Here is a 23,774-nt window from a genome sequence, read left to right as displayed (position 1 = left end):
CCCCTTGCTAGAATGCTATGGAAAACAAGAGTTTGCTTTCTTAAAATAGAAAGTATTTGCGATAATTCAGGTTGGAGTGAGCTCCAACATGCATATATTCAGCAGCGATGCCCTGGGAGACGGCTCGGAGCTCCCCCCCAACCTGAATTATCTATTTTAAGAAAGCAAACTTTCTTTTTCCATTTCAGTAAGGGTTTTTTGGGACCTTTGTAGCCCTTATACACTCCAATGAGTTCTGGTTCACTGTGCATTGCAGCACTATAAGGTGTTTTTTTTCATTTACATAAATGAATGGTTAGTCTCTGTTGTGAAGCACTGCACAGCACAGTATTGTGAGTGTGTGTGTGTGTGTGTGTGTGTGTGTGTGTGTGTGTGTGAGAGAGAGAGGGTGTGTGTGTGTGTGTGTGTGTGTGTGTGTGTGTGTGTGTGTGAGAGAGAATGTGTGTGTGTGTGTGTGAGGATGTGTGTGTGTGTGTGTGAGGATGTGTGTGTGTGTGTGAGGATGTGTGTGTGTGTGTGTGTGTGTGTGTGTGTAACTCCACTTTCTCCAGCACAATACACATTTACATGAGTATTTCATCATCATTCAGGATTTCCCTACTGAGAGTTGTGTGCGACTCATAAAATGTAAATAATCCTAGAAGCAGCTGTTCCCCTGCACAACATCACCCTGCTGCAGCTGTGATCTGGCTTCTCTGCCCTTTAATGGCTGCTGCAACAAGCTCCAAGAATGTAAAGAACTCCTCTGACCTCTCCCTACTGCTCTGCTCCAATTCTTCAGTTTACCACAGAATCGTAGCCAGTCAATGTCCTGAACAGTAATGCCACATAGAAGCACAAGATGGCCCCTTTCCTCCAATATTTTATTTCTGGGCATCTTCTTGTCACCAGTTATTCCTCAGACCAGAATGATCATTCAAACACACAGTATAATGTGTACAATCAAAAGACATTTACTAGCATGTTTGATCACTTAAAAACGATTATCCATTGTTTCTGATTGGTCTGCAGCACATTTCACATCGGATTCTCAAACTATCCAGGTATCTGAATTAGAAGTAAAGTGTGTCCTGTATATACCAGGCTTATGTGATGAAAAGACAAGCTGATGCGGAATTTCAAAATGGACTGAACTGCGCAGCTTTCCACTGGCCCAATATCGATGTGAGTCACTGTTACCAGTTTCATCCCACTTTAACATTCTAAAGGTGGCCACACACCATAAAATCCAATTTTACACCAATTAAATAACTACGATCGGTTGCCTCGAAAAATCGAAAGCTTTTTTTTTTCTTTTTTTCATTTGTTCAAGAAATCTGATCGAATTTCCGGTTTTTATTTGATAAAAGAAGATTGGGAGTGTTGGATTTCTGTGATCAATTTTTATCAAAATTGTATGGTATGTGGTAGATTGTCAATTACTTGATATACAAACCCAAGCAATTTTTTTCCGAACAGAGGCGCTAGGCGTGTACTAGACTTCTTGCTGTGTGATACTCCTTCTGTTATTGCCTGAGGAAGTGGAAATATACCTGCGAAATGCGTTGCCTATTTTTTTAAAATTATCTTTATTTTCCTTTTTTAAACATATCATATTACAAAAACCACAATACAACAACACTTTTACAGCGTGTCCACTAGATGGATTTTAAAAACATATACCTCTGTCTTATTAGGGGGAAAAAAAAAACAAAAAACAAAAAAAAAAACATTAACACTTCAATTTCTTCTCCATCATGTTTTCAGCAATTCCCCTTTTCTCTTCATAATTATACCATCCTTACTATCCATCCAATAGATCTTATTACATTCACTTCTTTTATTCATTCATTCTTCACTTTCTCTCTCCCATTCTTTCTCGGGTCAATCTGGTTTTCTATTCCCTCCTCTTATACTATATTCATTATATCGCTGAGTCAGCTGGCCCCTCTTGTCCTAATCCCTTTCTTACCCTCTCATATTCTGATGTCAATTTATATTCCTGCCACTGTTTCCATCTTTCCTCATGTCTTCCCCTATCTCCATGTATATAGCTGGTTAAATCCTCCATTCTCCAAACCCCATCTACTTCCACGAACCATTCCCATATTGTGGGCCTCTGAGTTGCCTTCCAATGTTTAGGTATGAGAATCCTGGCTGCATTCACCAGGAATCTCATTAATGATCTCTCATACTTCTTAGTGGGCCAGTCATTACTGTGGAGCAGAAAAAAGGCAGCTTCATCTGGGGGTTCCATCCCCGTGATTAATCTAATTTGTTTCCTTATTTCTACCCAAAATTTCTGTATTTCTTTACACCCCCAGAATATATGTAATAGGTCCCCCCTCTCACTCCCACATCTCCAACAGAGCGCCGATGCCCCTGGATACATCCTGCTGAGCCTGTCCGGGGTGTAGTACCATCTAACAAAGATCTTATACCCCGCTTCCTGTCCCCTGGTGGATATAGATGATCTACTTGCCCGTTTTACTATGTCCTTCCACTGGTCTTCTGAGAATGTTTTTCCCAAATCCCTTTCCCACTTACTCCGAATCTCTACTGTAGGATCCTCTGTTTCATTTAATAATGTATATATTTTTGAGAGTGTCCCTCTGTGCTGCCCCCTTCCCATACACAACTTCTCAAATGGGGTAAGATTCCTGCTCAACATCTCCTTAGTGCCATAACTCTGTAAAAAGAATTTAAATTGTACATGGCTCCATTCGTCTACTTCCCCTCCTCCCTCCTCCCTATTTATTTCTGGCCTGGGTACCCACCTCCCATCCCTTACAAGATCAAGAGCCCTTAATTCTTCCCCCCCTCTCCCCCAACCTGAATACCTTACTAGATTCCTCCCCATAGGGAAGTTTATGTTTCCTAAGACTGGGATAAGAGGTGTTGGCCACGGGGACATTTCTGCTTTCTCCCTATTTTTATCAAAAATCTTTATCGTCGATTCTATCATTTCTGCTCCTTTACTGGATATAATCTTCCTACTTTTTTGTGCTGACCAGGGTAAGTTCCTTAGGGGGTATCCTATTATATCCTCCTCCAAGGCCACCCATCTCTTCTCCTCTCTATGCCTATGCCAATCTATTATTTTGGTTAAGTTAGCTGCTTCATAATAACATTTCATATTTGGGACCGCTAACCCTCCCTTTTCTCTTTCTGCTGTCTGCAGTCTACCCCTTATTCTCGTCTTCTGGCCCTTTCCCACAAATTTATTTATGGAGCTTGTAAGATCTCTAAAAAATGCAGATGGAACCGGTATGGGCAAGGCCTGGAATATGTACAGTAGCCGGGGAAGGATATTCATTTTTATTATGGCAATTCGCCCAAACCATGAGAAACTTGGCCGGTCCCACGTTCCCAAATCCTGTTTCACCCGTTCCAGGATCGGAGCATAATTATGTACCACCATCTCCTTCATACTAAACATTATTTTTACCCCCAGGTACCTCAACACTCCCCCTGGCCATCTGAAGGAAAAATTCTCTTTGAGCAACTCCTTTTGCTCTTTATTCATACCCCAACTTATTGCTTCACTTTTATCAAAATTAATCTTCAAGTTTGACATCTTGTTAAAAATCTGAAATTCCTTCATCAGGTTTGGGAGAGAGATGAGTGGCCTCTCCAGGTAAAATAAAAAATCATCTGCGTATGCCGCCACCTTGTGTTCCGATCCCTTCACCTTAATACCCCGTATGTTGGAGTCCCGCCTCACCCTGCACAAGAAGGGCTCCACCGATAAAGCAAAAATCAGTGGGGACAAGGGACAACCTTGCCTAGTTCCATTTCTTATCATAAAGGGTTCTGAAAGAACCCCATTTACTCTTACTCTTCCGTTCGGTGTAGAGTACAATGCCATCATCATGATCCCCATTTTTTCCTTTATCCCTATAACTTTTAATACTTCCTCTATAAAAGACCAATCCACCCTATCAAACGCTTTTTCAGCGTCAGTGGATAAAAACAAAGCTGTTTCTGATCTAACTGCTACCCACCTAGCCAGATTAATGGTCCTTATAGTATTATCCCGGGCTTCCCTACCCCTAATAAACCCCACCTGGTCTATATGGATAATCTTATTTAATAATGGGGATAATCTATTTGCCAAGACTTTGGCAAAAAGCTTGATATCCACGTTCAGTAATGCAATTGGTCTATAGCTTTGGCATTGACTAGGGTCCTTACCCTCCTTGTGCAGAACTGATATATAGGACTCCAACATACGGGGGGAAAACCCCTCCTTTGCTCCGTCCTTTACCACACCATTGAAAGCCTTCACCAGATGTACCACGACCTGCTCCCCAAATCTTTTATAATACTCACTCGTAAACCCATCGGGTCCGGGCACCTTTCCCCCTGGTATCTGTTTAATTGCCAGTTTTACTTCCTCCAATGAGATGGGAGACTCCAGAGCCGCAGCCTCTTCCTCTGCTAATCTGGGGAGTCCACTCTGTTCTATATATCCACTTATCTCCCTCCTTCTTTCCTCCACTCCTGTTCCCGAGACATCCACTTTTAAGTTATATAGCCTATCATAGTACTCTCTAAACTCTTTAGCTATTTCCTCTAGCTTATGACAGACCTCCCCCTTTGCATTTCTAATATTGGAGATGTAGTTACTTTTTTGTTGTTTTCTAATTGCCCTTGCCAGCATTGATCCACTCCTATTCCCATACTCATAAAATGTACGTCTGCATCTCAGGGCCATATATTTCACCTTATTAAAGAGGATATTTCTCAATCTGTCCCTCTCCTCCATTAATTTTGCTCTAGTACTCTCCTCAGCATCTTGTTTATGTTGTTGTTCTAATTTAGCTATATTCTCCAATGCTATTTTTATTTCCCTATCTCTTTCCTTCTTTCTTCTAGATCCCTCCTGTATTAGGATCCCTCTTATATAGCATTTATGTGCTTCCCATACTGTTGTGTCCGAAGTCTCACCATCATCATTGGACTGAAAGTAGTTTTCAAGTTCCCCCTTTATCCTCAAAGCCACCTCATCGTTTTTCAGCAAAGCATCATTCATTCGCCATACCATTGGTCCCTTGCTTCCCTCTCCCCATCTCAAATTCGCCTCAATCTGGGCATGGTCGGATAATGTCGTCACTCCTATATTTGTTGATCCCACTATGGAGAGCAGGTCATGGGATACCAGGACATAGTCTATGCGGGAGTATCTCCTATGTACCTGTGAGTAATACGTGTATTCACGAGAGGTGGGGTTATTCACGCGCCAAACATCTACCAGTTGCATATCATATAACAATTTTTTAATTTTCTTCTGTACCCCACTCGATATTGCTGACTTGCCCATCGATGTATCTATCTGTGGGTCTATCGCTATGTTCATATCTGATCCAATAATGATCCCGCCTTCTGCAAAAGTTTCTAATTTTTTCAAAAATCTCTGGAGTGCTTTTACTTGGCCCGTGTTTGGAGCGTAATATGACCCCACCGTTATTGCTCTATTATACAGGTGGCCTTTTATTAAATTGAACTGCCCTTGTGTATCGGCATACTCCTCCCTTATTATAAATGGGACATTTTTAGCCACTAAAATCGCTGTCCCCCTTCTCTTGGTTGTCTGCAGGCCACTCACATACATTGTATTATAATATCGATCATACATTCTTGGCGCCTTAGGGGCCTTAAAATGAGTCTCCTGCAGGCACACAATGCCTGCTCCCTCCCTATGGCAAAGTCTCAGGATAGCCGATCTTTTTTCCGGGACATTGAGCCCTCTGACATTCAGCGACAATACCTTAAGGTTCATACTTTCTTTTTTGCATTTGTCTTATATTATCCAGATTGACCCTCCATTCATTCTTCTTTGTCACCTTCTCTCCCCCCATTCTCACCCATTTTTCCCTGTTTCCCCTGCAACTCCCTTTTCTCAGAATCCAGGCCCTCCCCTTAACCCTCCCCCCGGCCCTTCCTCCAATTTTTTTAAAAAGGATTTTATCCATTAGGGACTCCCTTTTAGTCCCTCTGGTGCGTTGCGACACCTTATTGGGTATTAAACTACCATCTCTTTGGAGCGAGGAACACCCCCCGAATCTCCCAGCCTCAGCCTTCTTTAAGCGGGAGTTATGGGAGGCTGACAAAAAAAAAAAAAAAAAAAAAAAAAAAAAAACCCCAAATACACAACAATCAATCTATTTACTGTATATTTCCGGTCGTATCTCTTAGATTGTTATTTTAGGGAAATGGGGTCCCTTTTGACAAAACGTGCAGCACACCCAATCTTAACGCCACACTGTTTGACAGCTTCAACCAAAAAACCTATCAGGGGACCCCCCCCCCCCTTCATTCTTCCCACTTTCTACCTTTCTGAGGCGGAGGGAAGTGTCAATCCCCACTCCCCATCTCCCGTCCGCCTCTTGATCCCTTCCGTACCCTATATTTCCTCCCTCTTCCTCCCGTTACCATTATCTTAATTCCTATCTTGTCTTACATTTGCTATATTGTATTTGTGCGATTTTTTTATACTTGTGCATTTATCCACAGTGAACCCTTTATCTTATTTACCTTCATATCCTAAATTTACGGTCCTGATCCACCCATGGGCGATGCGTTGCCTATTTTAATTGGCATATGTGAATACATTTTTTGTGCTGAAAATTCGACAGCTTTGTGTCTGTTTGGGGATGGTGAGTCCACCAATACCTCCCTAACGTTTTAACAATTTTAGCATATTTTATTCTTTTGGTGCCTCTGTTCACCTTCTACAATTTTTTTCTGAGTTTTCAATCATTTTTTTCATAATTGGGGAAAAATTGAACATGTGTGTGGCATATTGGTCAGATTTTTGAAATGTTACAATCAATCAGAAAAATGTATTGCAATTCCTGTATTGAAAAGGTATTTAAAACATTGTATGGTGTGTGGCCACCTTTACCCTTGCAACTAAATCTACTCTTACCCCCATCTCTCCCACAATAAGCACCTAACCCTAACTAATACAAACCCGACATCAGTTTTGGCTTCAGCTCACCTGGAATTGTTCCATCTGTAGCTGATCTCTTTAGCATAAAATGGCTCAGCAACAAGTGCCTGGCAATAATGCACACCCACACTGTACATCAAATCATGTTGGCAACATGTGCACAAAACTTGTTTTAAAAAAAAGAAAAAGATGATGTAAGACACCAGCCACAGCTTAATTCATTTAATAGAAAAAGAGCTTGGCTGACCCTGCCTGCATTCATGGAACTCAGACAAAATATACTGTAGATGTGAGTCTGTTCCCCATTACAGCCTCTACATCTCTTGGAAGTGAGAAGCTGAAGTTATCCTTTAAGTGCCCAGCATTTTACCTGCAGTGGTGCCTCCTCTTAGCCAGCCAGAATTCACTATCACAATTGAAACAATGTGAAGCCATGTGATCAGGAACCCATCTTGTAACCTTTGTGTAGAGAAACAAAATTATAAATTACACAGCAATATTATATCAGCGCTGCGTAATATGTTGGTGCTTTATTAATAGAATAAATAATAATAATAATAATAAGGTTGATTTTCGTTATTACTGTGTAGCCTGTTAATGTACGTTTTAATAAAGTGGTATTAACCTCCTTGCCGGTTAACCCGAGCTCAGCTCGGGGTAACCTGCGCAGGAGGATTTCTCATGCCGGGCCGATTTGCATAATTTTTTTTGTTACAACGGGATTTCCTGCAAACTCTGATCGCCGAAGGCGATCGGAGTGGGTGGGGGGATGCCGCCGCTCAGCGGCTATCATGGGTGGGGGGATGCCGCCGCTCAGCGGCTATCATGTAGCGAGCCCTGGGCTCGCTACATGATTTAAAAAAAAATAAATTAAAAAAAAGTGCGGCGCTGCCTCCTTGCCGGATTTTTTAGACCGGCAAGGAGGTTAACTCAGCATGTCCTATTTCCTCTAAAAGATTATTTACAGCATGAAATCACCCTAAAAAAATTGTAGCAGAACAGCATTTAAACAGCACTTTATTCTTCAGTGGAAAGCCCTTTGCTTCAGTGGGCAGCTTCTGGCCGCAACCGAAGAGGTGATAACATTATCTTTTGTTTACATTCCTTTGTCAGATACATTTAGTAAACAGCTGCAGAAACTGAGCTGTACTGAGAAGCAGAAAGAGCTGAGAAGTGATCACTAGATGGATCCTTTTAATATATAAATACAGCAGCCATGCAATAAAATGCAATGGAAGCTTTCAGAGCAGAAAAACTGCACTGTAATTTGTAAACAAACAATATTACTTGTGCACAAAAGCAAATATGATAACTGTATGGGTAATAAAAGGAAGGAAAACTTTTTTTTATTGAATGTTATGTCAGAATTTTATCTCACTTTAAAATGACCTAACTATGTAAAAACACAGAACACTTTTATTCCACTTTTGAAGTTCCTTTGAACATTATTAATTGTACTGTATAGTAAAATATAAACCTTGTGTAATGAATGGTTACCTCAGTTTCCTTCTTATCTACAGGCTCCCAGCTGGCCTCTGAGAGTCGGTCCTCGCTCTTATCAGAGTACAGGTCATCCATATCGCTGCCATCTGACTCTTTCACACAGGTCTGTCGGCATACACAGGTAGAGATTGTTAGAGACAGAATGTGGTATAAATGAACAAAAATCTAAACTCAGTATCTACAGTTAGCACTTATTTGCATCTCGTTCAACATCTGCACTGGAGAGTTAATTGTGAGAGAACTTGGCTGGGCTAATACTAGTAAGAGGAAAAAGTCTCCGACTCCAGGCCTACCTGCAGAGATACGCCCGCACCAGATTTGATCACAGTGATTGAATCTACTGGGGAATGTCTCACAATATATAAGCACCTTTATGCTGGCCATACACTATGCAATTTTTGGTAGTTCAAGTATGACTTTTTCAAGTGTTTTGCGACTTCCCTTTACCTTCCATTGAGGCAAATTGCCCCAAAAATGGTACAGGCAGCTCTTTGGTGAGCGCATCGGAATTGAACCGCTCATATGTGACCACTCTTATAGGGAATCATTGCACAAGCGCTTTTAGGGCGATTTTGAAAATCGCTGGCGGTATCCCTGGATGGTATCAAAAACAAAACAAAACAAAACAAAAAAAAAAAACGCAGAAACAAAACAACGCAGAATGCAGTACCGAAAAAAATCGAAATCATATGTGAAAATAGATTAAGAATCGGAATCGCATGTAGTGTGCAAGAGGCCTCAGTGTGAACAAGCCCTTACCGGAAATTCTCTAGTGAACATTTGCTGAGACAAACATTGTTTTTAACCACTTGAGGACCCACCCTTTACTCCCCCTTAAGGACCAGCGCTGTTTAATGGGATCTGTGCTGGGTGGGCTCTGCAGCCCCCAGCACAGATCAGAGGGCACACAGAGCGATCAGATCGCCCCCCTTTTTTCCCCCCTATGGGGATGATGTGCTGGGGGGGTCTGATCGCTCCTGCCTGCAGGCATTTAGCGGGGGGGGGCACCTCAAAGCCCCCCTCTGCGGCGAAATTCCCCCCTTCCTCTCCTACCTGTCCCCTCCCCGGTGATCCGGGCTGCACAGGACGCTATCCGTCCTGTGCAGCCAGTGACAGGACGTCCCCTGTCACATGGCGGCGATCCCCGGCCGCTGATTGGCCGGGGATCGCCGATCTGCCTTACGGCGCTGCTGCGCAGCAGCGCCGTACAATGTAAACAAAGCGGATTATTTCCGCTTGTGTTTACATTTAGCCTGCGAGCCGCCATCGGCGGCCCACAGGCTATTCACGGAGCCCCCCGCCGTGATTTGACAGGAAGCAGCCGCTCGCGCGAGCGGCTGCTTCCCGATTAATCAGCCTGCAGCTGGCGACGCAGTACTGCGTCGCTGGTCCTGCAGCTGCCACTTTGCCGACGCACGGTATAAGCGTGCGGTCGGCAAGTGGTTAAATAAAAGTTCATATATGCAATACATGAAGGTATGAAATAATGGGGTGCAAGCTGATACATTACTGCTTTATGGCAAAGCATCATTACGTTACAAAACTGACTAACCAAAATGTGCTGACTGGCCGGTGACCAAGCATTAATACTTTTAAGGCTTTGTATGATTAGAAGCAACCCAATCCTGAAACAGTCTGTCCAGGAAAAACAAATGTTCTTTTGTGTAACTAACAGTAGTTACTGAAGTTTTGCGAGTATAATCCCACTTAACCACTTGCCGACGGCGCACTCATACCGCGCGTCGGCAAAGTGGCAGCTGCAGGACCAGCGACGCAGTACTGCGTCGCCAGCTGCAGGCTGATTAATCAGGAAGCAGCCGCTCGCGCGAGCGGCTGCTTCCTGTCAATTCACGGCGGGGGGCTCCGTGAATAGCCTGCGGGCCGCCGATCGCAGGCTAAATGTAAACACAAGCTGAAATAATCTGCTTTGTTTACATTGTACGGAGCTGCTGCGCAGCAGCGCCGTAAGGCAGATCGGCGATCCCCGGCCAATCAGCGGCCAGGGATCGCCACCATGTGACAGGGGACAGCCTGTCACTGGCTGCACAGGACGGATAACGTCCTGTGCAGCCCAGATTGCCAGGGGGGACAGGGATGAGAGGGAGGGGGGGAATTTCGCCGCGGAGGGGGGCTTTGAGGTGCCCCCCCCGCAACACCCAGGCAGGCAGGAGCGATCAGACCCCCCCAGCACATCATCCCCCTAGTGGGGAAAAAAGGGGGGCAATCTGGTCGCTCTGCCTGCACCCTGATCTGTGCTGGGGGCTGCACAGCCCACCCAGCACAGATCAGCTAAAACAGCTCTGGTCCTTAAGGGGGGGTAAAGGGTGGGTCCTCAAGTGGTTAAAAAAAACCCACACATTTGAACCGTACTTTTTTCAGTGAGTAAAATCACTACTTTTTTCAAAGTTGCTATCACAGCAATCTGACCAGGGCTGTGGAGTCGGAGCAATTTTTTGGGTACCTGGACTGGGAGTTGGTGGTTTCATAAACTGAGGAGTCAGAGTTGGAGTCGGATTATTATTGTACCGACTCCACAGCCCTGAATCTGACAGATATGTCCGGTTTTGGAACAGTCCCAGTTATTTTCTTTATTTACAAAAGCACTTACTGAACTTCAGTTACTTTGTCCAATTGCCAAAATAGAGTGCAAGCAAGTTGGGAAGCTTTGCATAGGTCCATTCAAGGGAGTGCTTTTGTAAGGAATAAAAGTAATACTGAGAATCTCCCATGAGGAGATGGACTATTCCAAAAGCTGTCTGATTTTTGCTACCTATTGTAAAGGACAGTGACAATGGTGAAAAGCAATTTATAGCGCATTTTACTCTGGGAGAAATACACATTTTATATGTATTCATTTTTAATTTTTTCGATAGTTGTCCTTTAAAGTGTACCTGAGATGGGGCCCCTTCAAAAATGTATACATACCCGGGGCTTTGTCCAAGCCAGCCCCCTCCGGGCTGATCGCTCCCTCATCATCCTCAGTCACCTTCTCCTTCGTCCGCAACTGGCCCTGCCAAATTCCCTAGTCGGGGGCAGTTGACGCAGTCCGCCTAGACGCGCTGCTCCCAGTTTCCGGGAGCGTTATGCGCCTGCACAGTAGTACTGCACAGGTGCAGAATGCCCCCGGCGACGTGAATGCGGCGGGAGCATGTGCACGGACAGGCCACGCATGTGCAGTTGGCCCCAGACTGGAGGACTTTCTTGGGGCCAAACAGGGAGTCGGAAGAGGACGGCGTGGGAGTGATCAAGCCGGAGGGGGCTGGAGGAAGCCCCAGGTACCGTATATTTAGTCTTCAAAAGCCCTTCTCAGGTTCCTTTTAAGACCTACAGCATTTGCAGTGATATTACTTTCTGTAGGGAGTGCATCCACATAAACAAAGAAAAGAAAAAGAAAGCATGTATGTGTTCATCATACAGGGCAATGACCTCTCGGCAATATTGAGTCATTAAAGGGCAATACATAAATTGCAATGTGAATGTAGCTGAAATGATTGTTGTAGAACTCACAAAGTCATCTTCATAATCAGCCTCTGGCTCAGGTGGTGGAGCACAATACTGCCGGATCTCCAGCTGCAGCTGCAATTCCCACACCTGCCTTCTAAGCAGATCCACCTCTTGTTTGTAGCTGGCCTCCATCTGCCGCAGCCGCTGCTGTACTACGTCATTAGGAATAGGCAATCCATCATCGTCTTGGTACGTGAGAGGTGCAGGAGAAGGACAAGCCAAAGCAAAGAACCGTCCAGTGTACAGCGGCCGGGGGTGACAAGTCACTGACCCCCTGCAGCTTCTCATGGAGGGGCCAGAACAGTGCAAAGAGGGAGAGAAATGGCAAGAAGCTTTCGCAGCATCTCTGGAACTATAGGAGCCCAGTACAGGTCTTCCATGTTTGCTATGGAAACTCCTAGTGGAATATTCATTTGAAAAAGGACGACGAAGAACAGCATCACTGATAGGTGCTGACTTCATCATTCCGTTTAAACTGTCCCAGTTAGATGCCAGCAAAGAGATGTCGCTCCTTGGGAGGGGACAGGCTGTTTTTTTCTCAGTCCTATATACATCTTTTGATAGTTTACTAGGCTTGGAAATGTCTTTGCATGAGAAGTTACTAGCAGAAATGTCTCCCTCTGAACTGGGAGGAGGCGTTAAGTCCGTGTTTGTGTGCTGATCCTGATCAGTCACAGTATCATTTTGTTCTAATAAGTCAGTGCTCTGTTCTACCACTGGATTTCCATCATCACATTCAGCATTTGCAGATTCGGTTTCAGCAACGGTTGGCGCACTAGGCTCATCCAGCTGATCGTTGTGACTTTCTGTTAGCTCTTTATCATTTTCCTCCTCGTCTTGGGTGAGTTTATCGATGTCATCGTCTGCCTCCACTTCCTTGATCACATTGTCAGGAGGCTGCTGCATGCCACCCTGACTTTCCGTGTCACTATCCTCAATGCTACTGCAATGGGAATCCAAGCTAGCCTGATGCTTATTAAGGTTAGGATCACTTGACGTGCGGGTCAGTATTCCGCCACTGTCGCATGCAGTTGCCAGATTCTCCATTGAACGGGTTTTAGGTAGCCTAAGACACAATACAGAAAAAGTTGTTGCATTATTTGTTCAATGTAGCAATCATAATTGTGTTAATTGGTAAACACCAAAAATGTTGTCTAATTAAAGAGAACCAGAGATCCTGTAAAGAAAAGTTATACATACCTGGGGCTTCCTCCAGCCCCATAAGCGCTGATCGATCCCACGCCGCCGTCCAGCTCTGCCTGCAGCTATGAGAACCGGGACCCCGCTCTGCCGCCAGTCGGAGCCAGTCTAGCGTAGCAGAGGTGCGCTCTTTGTGTATCTCTGCAGCACTGTATGGAGAGATACGTAGAGGGCGCACTTCTCCTGCGTAGCCCGGCTCCGATGATGTCAGCGACAAGAGCCCGTTCTCGTAGTTGCGGGCAGCGGCATGGGATCGATCAGCGCGTATGGGGCTGGAGGAAGCCCCAGGTATGTAGAACTTCTTTTCTTTACAGGATCTCTGGTTCCCTTTACTATGATAAAAAAAAAAAAAAAACAATGGTCAGCATTATGCTAGGCATACACGGCTAGATAGTTCTTATCAATCGAGCCGCTGATGGCTCGATTGATAATATCCAACCTGTCCGATCACCGCGGCGGGTCGATTCTGTGCTTGATCCCTGCGGGCGGACAATGGAAGAAACAAGCGGCTGATAAGGAAGTGCCCGCGGGGGCAAGCGGGACTCAATCCACGCGCCGGCATCGAGCCATCGGCTCAATTCCGCTGCATAAACGCACCGTGTATGCCCAGCATTATAGAGGAACTTTACCAAAAGACAGTAAAAGGGGAATGAATCAAATTACAAAGTAAAAAGGTAAAAAATAGAAGACAGATCAATAAACAATAGATATTTGCTAAGTAATTCAATTATGCTGTTTGATCCACCTTGAGCCTGCTCATCTTTACTACTGGCAGACAAGAAGAAATAAGGCATACCGCAATACATACAATTGTTCATCCAAACATATGTTGAGGATGGCATTTTTTTTTTATTAGTTTCTCCACACTTAGGGAGTGGCTTAAAGAGAATCTGTACTCTAAAATTCTTACAATAAAAAAGCATACCATTCTATTCATTATGTTCTCCTGGGCCCCTCTGTGCTGTTTCTGCCACTCCCTGCTGCAATCCTGGCTTGTAATTGCCAGTTTTAGGCAGTGTTTACAAACAAAAGACATAGCAAGTGATAGGCTGAGAGTAGCTCAGTGTGTGTCATACAGAGTGTGCAGGGGGCCTGGAGTGGGTGTGTATAGCTTCTATCCAATCACAAGCAGCACAGCACATTCCAGCCTGACTGCCTCAGCCCGACAGAGGAGAGAAGATTAGATCATATAACAGAGATAATACAGCCACTGTGCAACTAGAAAAGGCTGCAGTTAGAGCACATTAGAACAGGTATAGGAACTTATAGGATAGAAGAAATAAGGATGAACATTTTGTTACAGAGTCTCTTTAAAGAGTGTCACATGAGGGGGCAGGCTGCACACAACTAGGAAGTGGTGGAGCAGGCCATAATGTTGCTCTAAACAGGCCACATTAATTCAGGTGATAGAAGCCAGTCTGTGACAAGTCTCTAACATAGCTGTGATATCATTAACATTTCACATACAGTATAAAGAACAGTTTATTTGTTCTTTATACTGTAAATACAAAAAAACCAAGTTCCTATACTTTGACAGAGTTAAAGAGGAACTGTCGCAAAAATCTTAAAATTTAAAACACATAAATAAGTAAGTTTCTTCCAGAGTAAAATGAACCATAAATGACTTTTCTCCTATGCTGCTGTTACTTACAGTAAGAAGTAAAAATCTGACATTACCGACAGGTTTTGGGCTAGGCCATCTCTCCATAGGGGATTCTCAGCATGGCCTTTATTCTTTATAAAGACACTCCCTGAAAAAGATTTATACAAAGATGCTGACCAGCCTCCCTGCTCACTTTTTTGACAGTTGGACGGAGCAACTGTCATTCATTAAGCGCATTTTGAAAATAAAGAAATCCCTGTGAACCGCCCATTAGGAGATGGGCTAGTCTAAAACCTGATGGTTCGGTCAGATTTCTACTACCTACTGTAAGTGACAGCAACATAGGAGAAAAGTAATTTATGGCTCATTTTACTCTGGAAGAAACGTACTTCTTAATTGTATAGGTTTACATATATTTTAAATTTTAAGATTTTTGTGACAGAGGTCCTTTAAGCAAGTTTTTTGCTTTACAAGTGGACCACTGATTACATACTTTTGGGTATTTCAGGCCAGAGAATTGCTGAGTGTGTGTTGTGACATGAGGTACAAGCATGCACTGCAATTGAAAGAGTTCAATGTGATGTCCGCTCAACCTTGATGTGAGGAACAGAGCTTGGAACCAGGTAACTAATCCCCCAAGACCATGGATGCTTTAAAAAGATGGAGTTCCGCTCAATGTTCCAAAAATATCAAAATCTTTATTGAATGCAGGTCACACAGCTAAAAAAGTTCGCTAACATGTTTCAGACGCACATTGGTCCTTAATCATATTTTTGGAACATTGAGCGGAACTCCATCTTTTTAAAGCATCCATGGACTGCAATTCAGTGAAGAATTGCAGCGCATGTATGGAAACATCAGATAGTGCAGTCTATGCAATCTAAAATGTCCCTGCAAATGCATTTCCATAAGCGTGGCTGAAAGCGTGCACATGGAAACGAGCCCTGAGGGCCGGAGCCCACTGACGCAGTTGTGTCCACTTTTCAGCATCTGTAACATTGATGTGTAACTGAAAAGCGGATACAACTGCATCATTGGGCTCAGGCCCTTCACCATGTAAAAAACAACCTGGACTGAATTTTTACCAGTTTAACTGAAAGCTTAAAGAGAAACTGTAACCAAGAAATGAACTTCATCCCAATCAGTAGCTGATACCCCCTTTCCCATGAGAAATCTTTTCCTTTTCCCAAAGGCATCATCAGAGGGCTCTGTATGGCTGATATTGTGGTGAAAACCCTCCCACAGTGTGATTTCAGGACCATGGTTCTGACATCACAATGTGGGAGCCTTGTTGCATTGTGGGAAATAACAGCTGTTTCCAACTGCCAAAATAGCAAGCAGCATCTTCTTCCACCTGCCAGCAGCGAAAATGTCAGAATGTAAATCAAGGAGAGGAAAGATTTTACAATGAGCAAACACTGACTAAATCATTTATACATAATTATTGTAAAAATGAAACACTTTTTTTATTACATTATTTTCACCAGAGTTCCTCTTTAAGAAAATCTGGAATTCATAAAAAATTGTTACTGCTTGAGAGCTTTGGGCTTATCTATCAAGACAAAAGCAGCGTTACCGGTCTAGAGATCTGGAATTGAAGTCAGGGCATTGAGAAGCTGGGGACAGGTAGACTTCCACCCCATCTTCAATAGGTGTACAGGGTGAAGAGGCCGGCAGATACACAGCTGTCCAGAGCTGCAGGGCCCGGACATGACAAACCGGATGCAGAACCTGTAGAAACAACAGAAATCAGCTGATATATATACCAATAAACAGATGTGAGATGAGAGAAGCTTGACTCAAAGCTGCATGCCAAAGCCAGGAAAGAGAAGCATCTGCTCAGCATCACTGCAGGTCATCTCAGTGTACAGGAACTAACAGGAAGTTTGTCTGCTAAACAGTGACCTCCGCAACCACATAAGTATGTAGCTGAGGGCTGGGGCCCACTAGTGACAAAGTTTGTAATTCAGAAATCACTTGTGATTTTCAAAAAGCAAAGTATTCTGATCTTCAGTACGATTCTCGGAGTGATCTGGATTTGTGGGAGAAAAGTTGCAGGCATCGCTTTTGGAAATTGCTCCACGATTGCAATGCTGCTGTGAAACCACCCCCATAGAGTCCCACTGTTGCAGTTCTTATCTGATTGCTGGCGATTGGAAAGCGCGGCTAAAGCACCGTTAGTGGACTCCAACCCTGATAGCGATACTCCGTATTGAGAGGTATATGGAGGCTGCCATCTTTGTTTCCATTTATAAAAATACCAGTTGCCTGGTTGTCCTGCTGATGTTTCTGGCTTTAGCAGTGTCTAAATCACACACTGAAACAAGCAAGCAGGTCCAGGCCGAGGAAGAGGCGATAGAGGCTCCAGCCTCAGGCCGCAGTGTAGGAGGGGCGCACAACTGACTCAGCTATCATTCTCCTATTGTGTTTAAAGCAGAGAGAAAAATGAAAACTGGATACATGGCAGTGACTGCAAGCCATATAACTAGAGATTAAAGGTGTTGTGGGCCCTGGGGCGCCTCTTAGTCTAATTGCAATCAGTGTGTGACGGCTGGGGTGGGAGGGATGGAGGGGTGCAGTTTGGGGTCTCAGCCTTGGGTGCTAAAGGACCTTGTCCCGGCTCTGCAAGCATGCAGTTAGTGTAATCAACTAATTTTAGTAAGAGCATCTGATCTGCATACTTGTTCTAAGTTTGCGGCTTTAAGTGTCAGAAGAATACGATCAGCATGACAGCCAGGCAACTGGCATGGTTTACCAGGAAATAAATATAGCAGCCTCCATATTCTTCTAACTATAGGGTCACAGATTTCAAATAACATGAACAATGTGAAAAGATGTGAACAGCGGTGTGATTTGGAGTGCGCTAATTAGATGCTCTGAACTTGTTACAGCTTGTCAACCAGGGTTGTCGTAAGTTTACATTATATATAGAAAAGAAAATGACACGTTTCCTTTGAGCATTCATACAATTAAATGGCTGCATGAATCCTGAGGCATTTGCAGCTGGACTTACCAGGTCTCCGCCAGGCATATAGAGCAGGTTGTGAAAGTTCTTGTTGCCAGTTCTCAGCAGGGACCACACTGAACACGTCCGTTTGTAGATATTGCGCTGCTCTCGCTCACATGGGTTGTTGGAAAGGAAAGTTCCATAGAGACAGGAGTAGGTGTGCTGCACTAACTTCACCTGCACAATGACAACACAGCCCATTACACCTTATGCTTGTGACCTCCTGAAAGACATATACAGGACATTCATCTTGCAAAATTCCAAGTTGCAAGATTCGAAACAAAACCAGCAAAGGTGGAATTTGATCGATTTTTAAGATGCCTACATATGCATAATCCTGCATCAACTTGGAAGGATTTGCTGCTTACATATGCATAATTCGGTATTAACAGAACTATTTGCTTCCAATTGACTTCCAGCTGTGAGAAATAAATGGGTAACCTGCAAATTCGGGTTCAGTGTGAAATGGATTTTACAGAGAGTTAACCTAAAACTAGCAATAGACCAATCAATGGGTAATTTGATTCATTTGTCAACTGCTGATTAACTGATAGGCAAATCCCACCGCTGCAATGTTCTAGTTTAGCCCCCTGCAAATGTTATGCATGTTAGTTGAATTTTCTAACCATCACTAATGAAGAAAGTACACATATGAAAATATAGGAATCATGCATCCGTGCATTGGTGGCCAGCTTGCGCAGCAATGTGCGGCTCACCAGAAGTCATGTAAGTCTATGGCGATGCAGATTTTGGCGTTTGAACATTTTTTTGCATTCGTGTTGCGGCGCGCATGCACGGAAGCGTATTTTTTCAATACACTTTGGTGGCAATTTGCATTTCCACCACAGGAAGTGAGCGCTAGAGAGCCTCACTTCCTGCTTAGCTTTAAGTCAGAAAGGGTATTACCGCATATTAATGCAGAAATTCCCGAAGGCTGTTTTTAGCTTTGCGGTGCAATGCAATCATCCAATCGCATCACACCCGCAGGTTGGCAACGTGAACCCGGCCTCATATTCATAAACATAGTAAAAAAAGGTAACTTCAAATGAATATTTGCTTTGCGCTTTGGAATGGCAATAGGGGAATCTGTGAGGTAGTGCGACATGATACTGAGCAAAGTAAAACACAGTCTATTTATGTATTCAGAAACTATGTAGCACACCACTGTCTGTACAGTGTAAGTGTTTTTTTCTCTCGCTTTTGTATTAATCATGAGATAAATAGAGGAGAACCTTCACAAAAAAATAAAAATGCAATTACAGTTCATCACTCAGAAAGCACATAAAATGACTGCATTCCTGTATATTATTTACCAGGAAGGCATGGTTGAATTCAAAATGACATGGAAACTGATGAAGTAGCTGATGGACACAGTCCAGCCACTGCAGGAAGACCGGACACTGCTCATTTTGATCTTCTGCATTTTCCTGATGGCCGCAGCGATCACCAAATTTATGGCCATAATCTAACCAATCCGTCTCCACCAAGACCTGGAACCCCTAGAAGAGAAACAGCCATAATTAACACGGTGTAGAAGTTTTCAGAACCAAAACTGGTGTCACCTGGGCCAGGCACGTACCTCCAACGTCCGATAATATGGATCCAACAGAATTTTTGCCAGCGACACAATCTGCGGCGTTCTGTCCCAGCCATCTGAACAGTGAACCAGCACCGGGCGCTCTTCTCGATCCACAGCATTGGCCACCACAGTAGCAGCTTTCAACATGGCAGAGAGGTGCTGGAGCCACTTTGTACTCTCCAATGCTGACAGCCAGCTACAAAATACATAAAGTATTTCACCACCTGACACGTAAGCGGCATCTTGAGGAAGAAAGATTATGACGGTGAGGTTAGTAGATGGAAATGAAAAGTTGGCCAGGCCAAGGATTATGAGATAATAGAAATGTCCAAGATAGAAGACTAAAATGGTAATATGCCATAATAGACTTTTCTGTTCATTACATTTTAGTCAACACCTAAAACAACCACTTATCTAGAGCAGCGCACAACAACCCCAACTTTTAGAAGTATTTTTTTTTCTATGTGAAGGATGAAATGGCATTGGAGATATTTTATTCAGTAGGAGACCTTGGGCAAGTCTCCCTAACACTGCTACTGCCTATAGAGCGCGTCCCAGTGGCTGCAGCTCTGGCGCTTTGAGTCCGCTAGGAGAAAAGCGCAATATAAATGTTCTGTGTTTGTTTGTTTTATGTAGCGGTCCAGATTAAAAAAAAGAGGGGATGGAGTGTCCATAACACTAATCAACAGTTTATGTCTTTATATATTATTTAGAGTAGTGTTTCTCAACATTATTTTAACATGTACTCCATTCTTTATTAATGATTACTAATGTTTGCCAAGGACCCCCCGCCCTCCCCCCCCCCCCCCCCCTCATTGTGGGCAGAGCCGGGACAAGATCCTCCGGCACCCAAGGCTGAGACACCAAAGTGCGCCCCTCCATCTCCGCCCCCCCAGCTATCAAACACTGATTGCTATTAGACTAAGAGGAGCCCCAGGGTCCCCAACGACCCCAACACCTTAATCTCTACTCATCTCGCTTGCAGTCACTGCCATGTATCCCCTTTTCTTATTTCTCTCTGCTTCAAACACAATAGGGGAGTAAGAGCTGAGTGAGTTGGGCGCCCCCTGCCACACTGCGCCCTGAGGCTGGAGCCTCTCTCGCCTCTGCCCGGCCCTGATTGTGGGTAACATCATCTCAGATACCCCTTGATGGATATAGGTTTGTTAGGTGTACCCCGAAATAATGTATCAATGTTATCCAAATATTCCTTGCTGCTTTTAGTTCAAGAGGAACAAGATTGTAAATAAATGATGACGAAAGAGCCCTTATTATAAAGCTAAAGCAGTAAGGACCTGCGGGCAGCAACTTTCTCGCTTGTAAATCATTAGAGGTCTAAAACTCCACCCCCCTCCATTGGGAAGACCTCTGAGGCCATTAATATCTAAAGTGGTGACCACCCCAGCTCGGCAGCAGCTTCGGAAGACTGTAGAAAAAAACATAACATCGGTTTTGCTAATGATTGGGGCAGAGTTTCAAGCCTCTAACGATTACAAAGTGGGCTAGTTATTTCCACCGGTCATGGCAGCATTTACAAAGAGCCTCTTTGATATTTAATCTTGTTCCTCTTTCACTATAAATACTTATTTGGGTTTATTTATACGGTATATGATTATTTTTTTAACTACGGACTTACTGTAATAGATTGACTATGACAAGGTGTAGTACCCCCTGGGTCCCTACTTTCTCTGGGTAAGTGTACTGCGTGTTGAAAACCTAGGATTTAGACAATCTGTGTCGTCAGACTGATTCTGCTCTTAAAGCGGAATATAACCCTGCATTTCAACTTTGCTCTAAAACATTATTTACAGGATTAAAGATAACTTTGAAGCCAAAGTTAGTCTTTATGCGGACGACATGCTTATGTATCTTGAAGATCCTGGTGACTCTCTGACAGAAGCGCTACAGACTATCAAGGAACACGGCACTTTCTCTGGACTAAAGATAAACTGGTCCAAATCGGTTATTTTGCCAGTGGACCATTTTGCTCCAACAGAGCAGCATCTTTCCTCCCCCCTAATCTGGGTTAGTGCATTTAAATATCTTTGAGTGATAGTGTCACGTTCCCCTAGTGAATTTGTAGAGTTGAATCTAAATCCATTACTAGCTCATGTAGATAATAAGCTGAAAGCTTGGGAAAAGCTATTTTTAAATGTCACAGGCAGAGCCAATCTGTTTAAAATGATATTGTTGCCTAAATACTATATGTTACTTGGCACTCCCCAGTATTTTTACAACCGTCGGTATTTGCGAAACTCCACTCCCATCTTGCTAGATTCATATGGGCTAAAAATCGCCATAGACTCTCGCTACCAACCTTGCAGCAACCCAAAGACCTGGGAGGGATAGCTCTGCCCAATTGCCATCTTTATTACCTAGCCGCCCAACTCTCTCATTTATATGATGGTTTTAGAGAAGGCAAAACGTCTCTGCAACTCCTTTTGTTCTCACAACTCTCAGTTTCGCATCAAGACCCCTTTTATAATACATTAAAAGGATGGAAAGGTATTGTGAGAAGTTTGGCTCTGCCCCCGACACTAATACAGATACTTAAAGTATGGGATCAGGCACATAAGTTTTTACAACTAGAGGATACATTTAAGTTTATGCCCCTTTGGGAGAATAGCCTTCTGCCTGAATTGAACAAGCTTGATGACACACTATGGTGGATAGACAAGGGTCTTTTATTTCTTCATCAACTCTTTGTTGGTGGTACTCTAAAGACATTCACATTGCTGGTCGCTGAATTTAACCTACCCAATACAGCCTACTATAAATTTATTAGACTAAAGCATGCAATTGCCAGTCAGTTTAGAGTATTCCCGCAAGCATTTGAGGATTCCACTATATTGACTATTTTAAAAAGCAACTCCCCTAGGCAGTTGATCTCAGCGTTCTACAATGCTATGATGGTGCCTTCTGCCACTCGAAGAGTCTTTCAGCGGAAAATCTTTTGGTATAGAGAAGCAGGGGGTGTTGCTGACGAAGAATGGGAAGATGTCCTCTCTAGTGTAACCAGGGTCTCCCCGCATTTACCTGACCGCTTGACTTATCTCTATGTATTATATAGAGCCTTCCTTACACCAGTACGTTTAAGCAAATTTAAACCACTAGTAGATGACTTATGTCCAAAGTGCCGAGCAGAGAAGGGAACTTTTCTACATATGATGTGGTCCTGCACCTCTGTAAATTTATATTGGCTGCAGATTGTTAAATTCTTGAATGATCGTATGGGTTGCCCAGTAACCTGTGACATCAAACCTTGCCTACTGAATTTGTTTTCCAATACAATTACAGATAAATACTCTAAACAATTTATAATTGAAGTATTACATATTGCACGGAAAACGTTAACCAAAAGCTGGATAACCGCAACAATCCCTTCTTGCTCGGACTGGATACAAGCAGTAAACACTGTACTACCCTACAGGAAAGCAATTTATCAAAATAGAGGGGCTTTACCACGATTTAATAAAATCTGGAAGACATGGGTAGACTCTGTACACACTCAGGCAGGGCGACTTTAGTTGGCTTTGATAGAGAAGAGTGAGGTGGGTGTAAACTGAACCTTCCTCCTGAATTGGAGGATGGACAATCCCCGTAAATCTGATACTGACATAAGCACTATTTTGTTTGCTCTCTTAAAAGAGCTGTTATTGGTTTTACAAATCGAGTCTTGTGGACCACAATCGGTCACCACTACTCAGTGCTCCAATATATTCTGTATGTGGGCCTAAGGCTAGCATGTATGTCTACTCTATATTTCAGACGCTGAGTTGTAAACATGTACACAGTGATAGGTAATCTTTGATAATGATTGAACTCACAACCCTGAACTTGTTCCTTTATACCCTGATCTGTAATGCATTGTAAAAGTTGTATACAAACTCCTTTTTTTACCTGTCTGTTGATGGTCCACAATAAACTTGATTTGTTATGGAAAAAAAAAGCATTATTTACAGCATATTATATGCAACCAGCATTTTTTTTTACTAGACCAGCATTGGAAGGGTTACACACGGAGCTTTAAAGTTCCGTGGAGAGACATGCTGCCCGCAGCCGAAGTTTAGATAGATACATTTAAGTAAACAGAATGTAACAAGTGGTGAATGGTACACACTCTTTGGCTGTCTTCCAGCTCCTGCACAGTCCGAGAGTGTGTGTCACATTGCACACTTGTTACATTGTGTTTACTTAAATGTATCTATCTAAACTTCGGCTGTGGGCAGCATGTTTCTCCACGGAACTTTAAAGCTCTGTGTGTAACCCTTCCAATGCTGGTCTAGTAAAAAAAAAAATGCTGGTTGCATATAATATGCTGTAAATAATGTTTTAGAGCAAAGTTGAAATGCAGGGTTATATTCCGCTTTAAAATGCTTCCTTTTATGCTGCATACAGATGACGAAATCAAGTTGCATAATAATCCCTGTGACATAAAAAACAT

The 23,774-nt window shown here is 43.4% G+C and overlaps 1 protein-coding gene across 4 annotated transcripts in view; it reads right to left on the bottom strand.

Annotated features, from left to right (window-relative positions):
- The window catches only part of MTMR4 (myotubularin related protein 4), a 137,512-nt gene that overhangs the window by 6,455 nt on the left and 107,283 nt on the right, over positions 1-23,774 (bottom strand). For all 4 annotated transcript variants that reach the window (XM_068270042.1, XM_068270041.1, XM_068270040.1 and 1 more), the window contains 7 exons: positions 19,331-19,526; positions 19,065-19,250; positions 17,758-17,928; positions 16,321-16,475; positions 11,945-13,007; positions 8,432-8,542; positions 7,305-7,393 (listed from right to left, as the gene is read on the bottom strand). In XM_068270042.1, the coding sequence (XP_068126143.1) occupies positions 7,305-7,393; positions 8,432-8,542; positions 11,945-13,007; positions 16,321-16,475; positions 17,758-17,928; positions 19,065-19,250; positions 19,331-19,526 (1,971 nt within the window). The remainder of the gene's footprint in view (positions 1-7,304; positions 7,394-8,431; positions 8,543-11,944; positions 13,008-16,320; positions 16,476-17,757; positions 17,929-19,064; positions 19,251-19,330; positions 19,527-23,774) is intronic.

Source organism: Hyperolius riggenbachi, chromosome 2, assembly GCF_040937935.1.
Source record: "Hyperolius riggenbachi isolate aHypRig1 chromosome 2, aHypRig1.pri, whole genome shotgun sequence".
In the NCBI taxonomy this organism is placed as follows: Eukaryota; Metazoa; Chordata; class Amphibia; order Anura; family Hyperoliidae; genus Hyperolius; species Hyperolius riggenbachi.
This window is presented reverse-complemented; position numbering and strand designations above follow the sequence as displayed.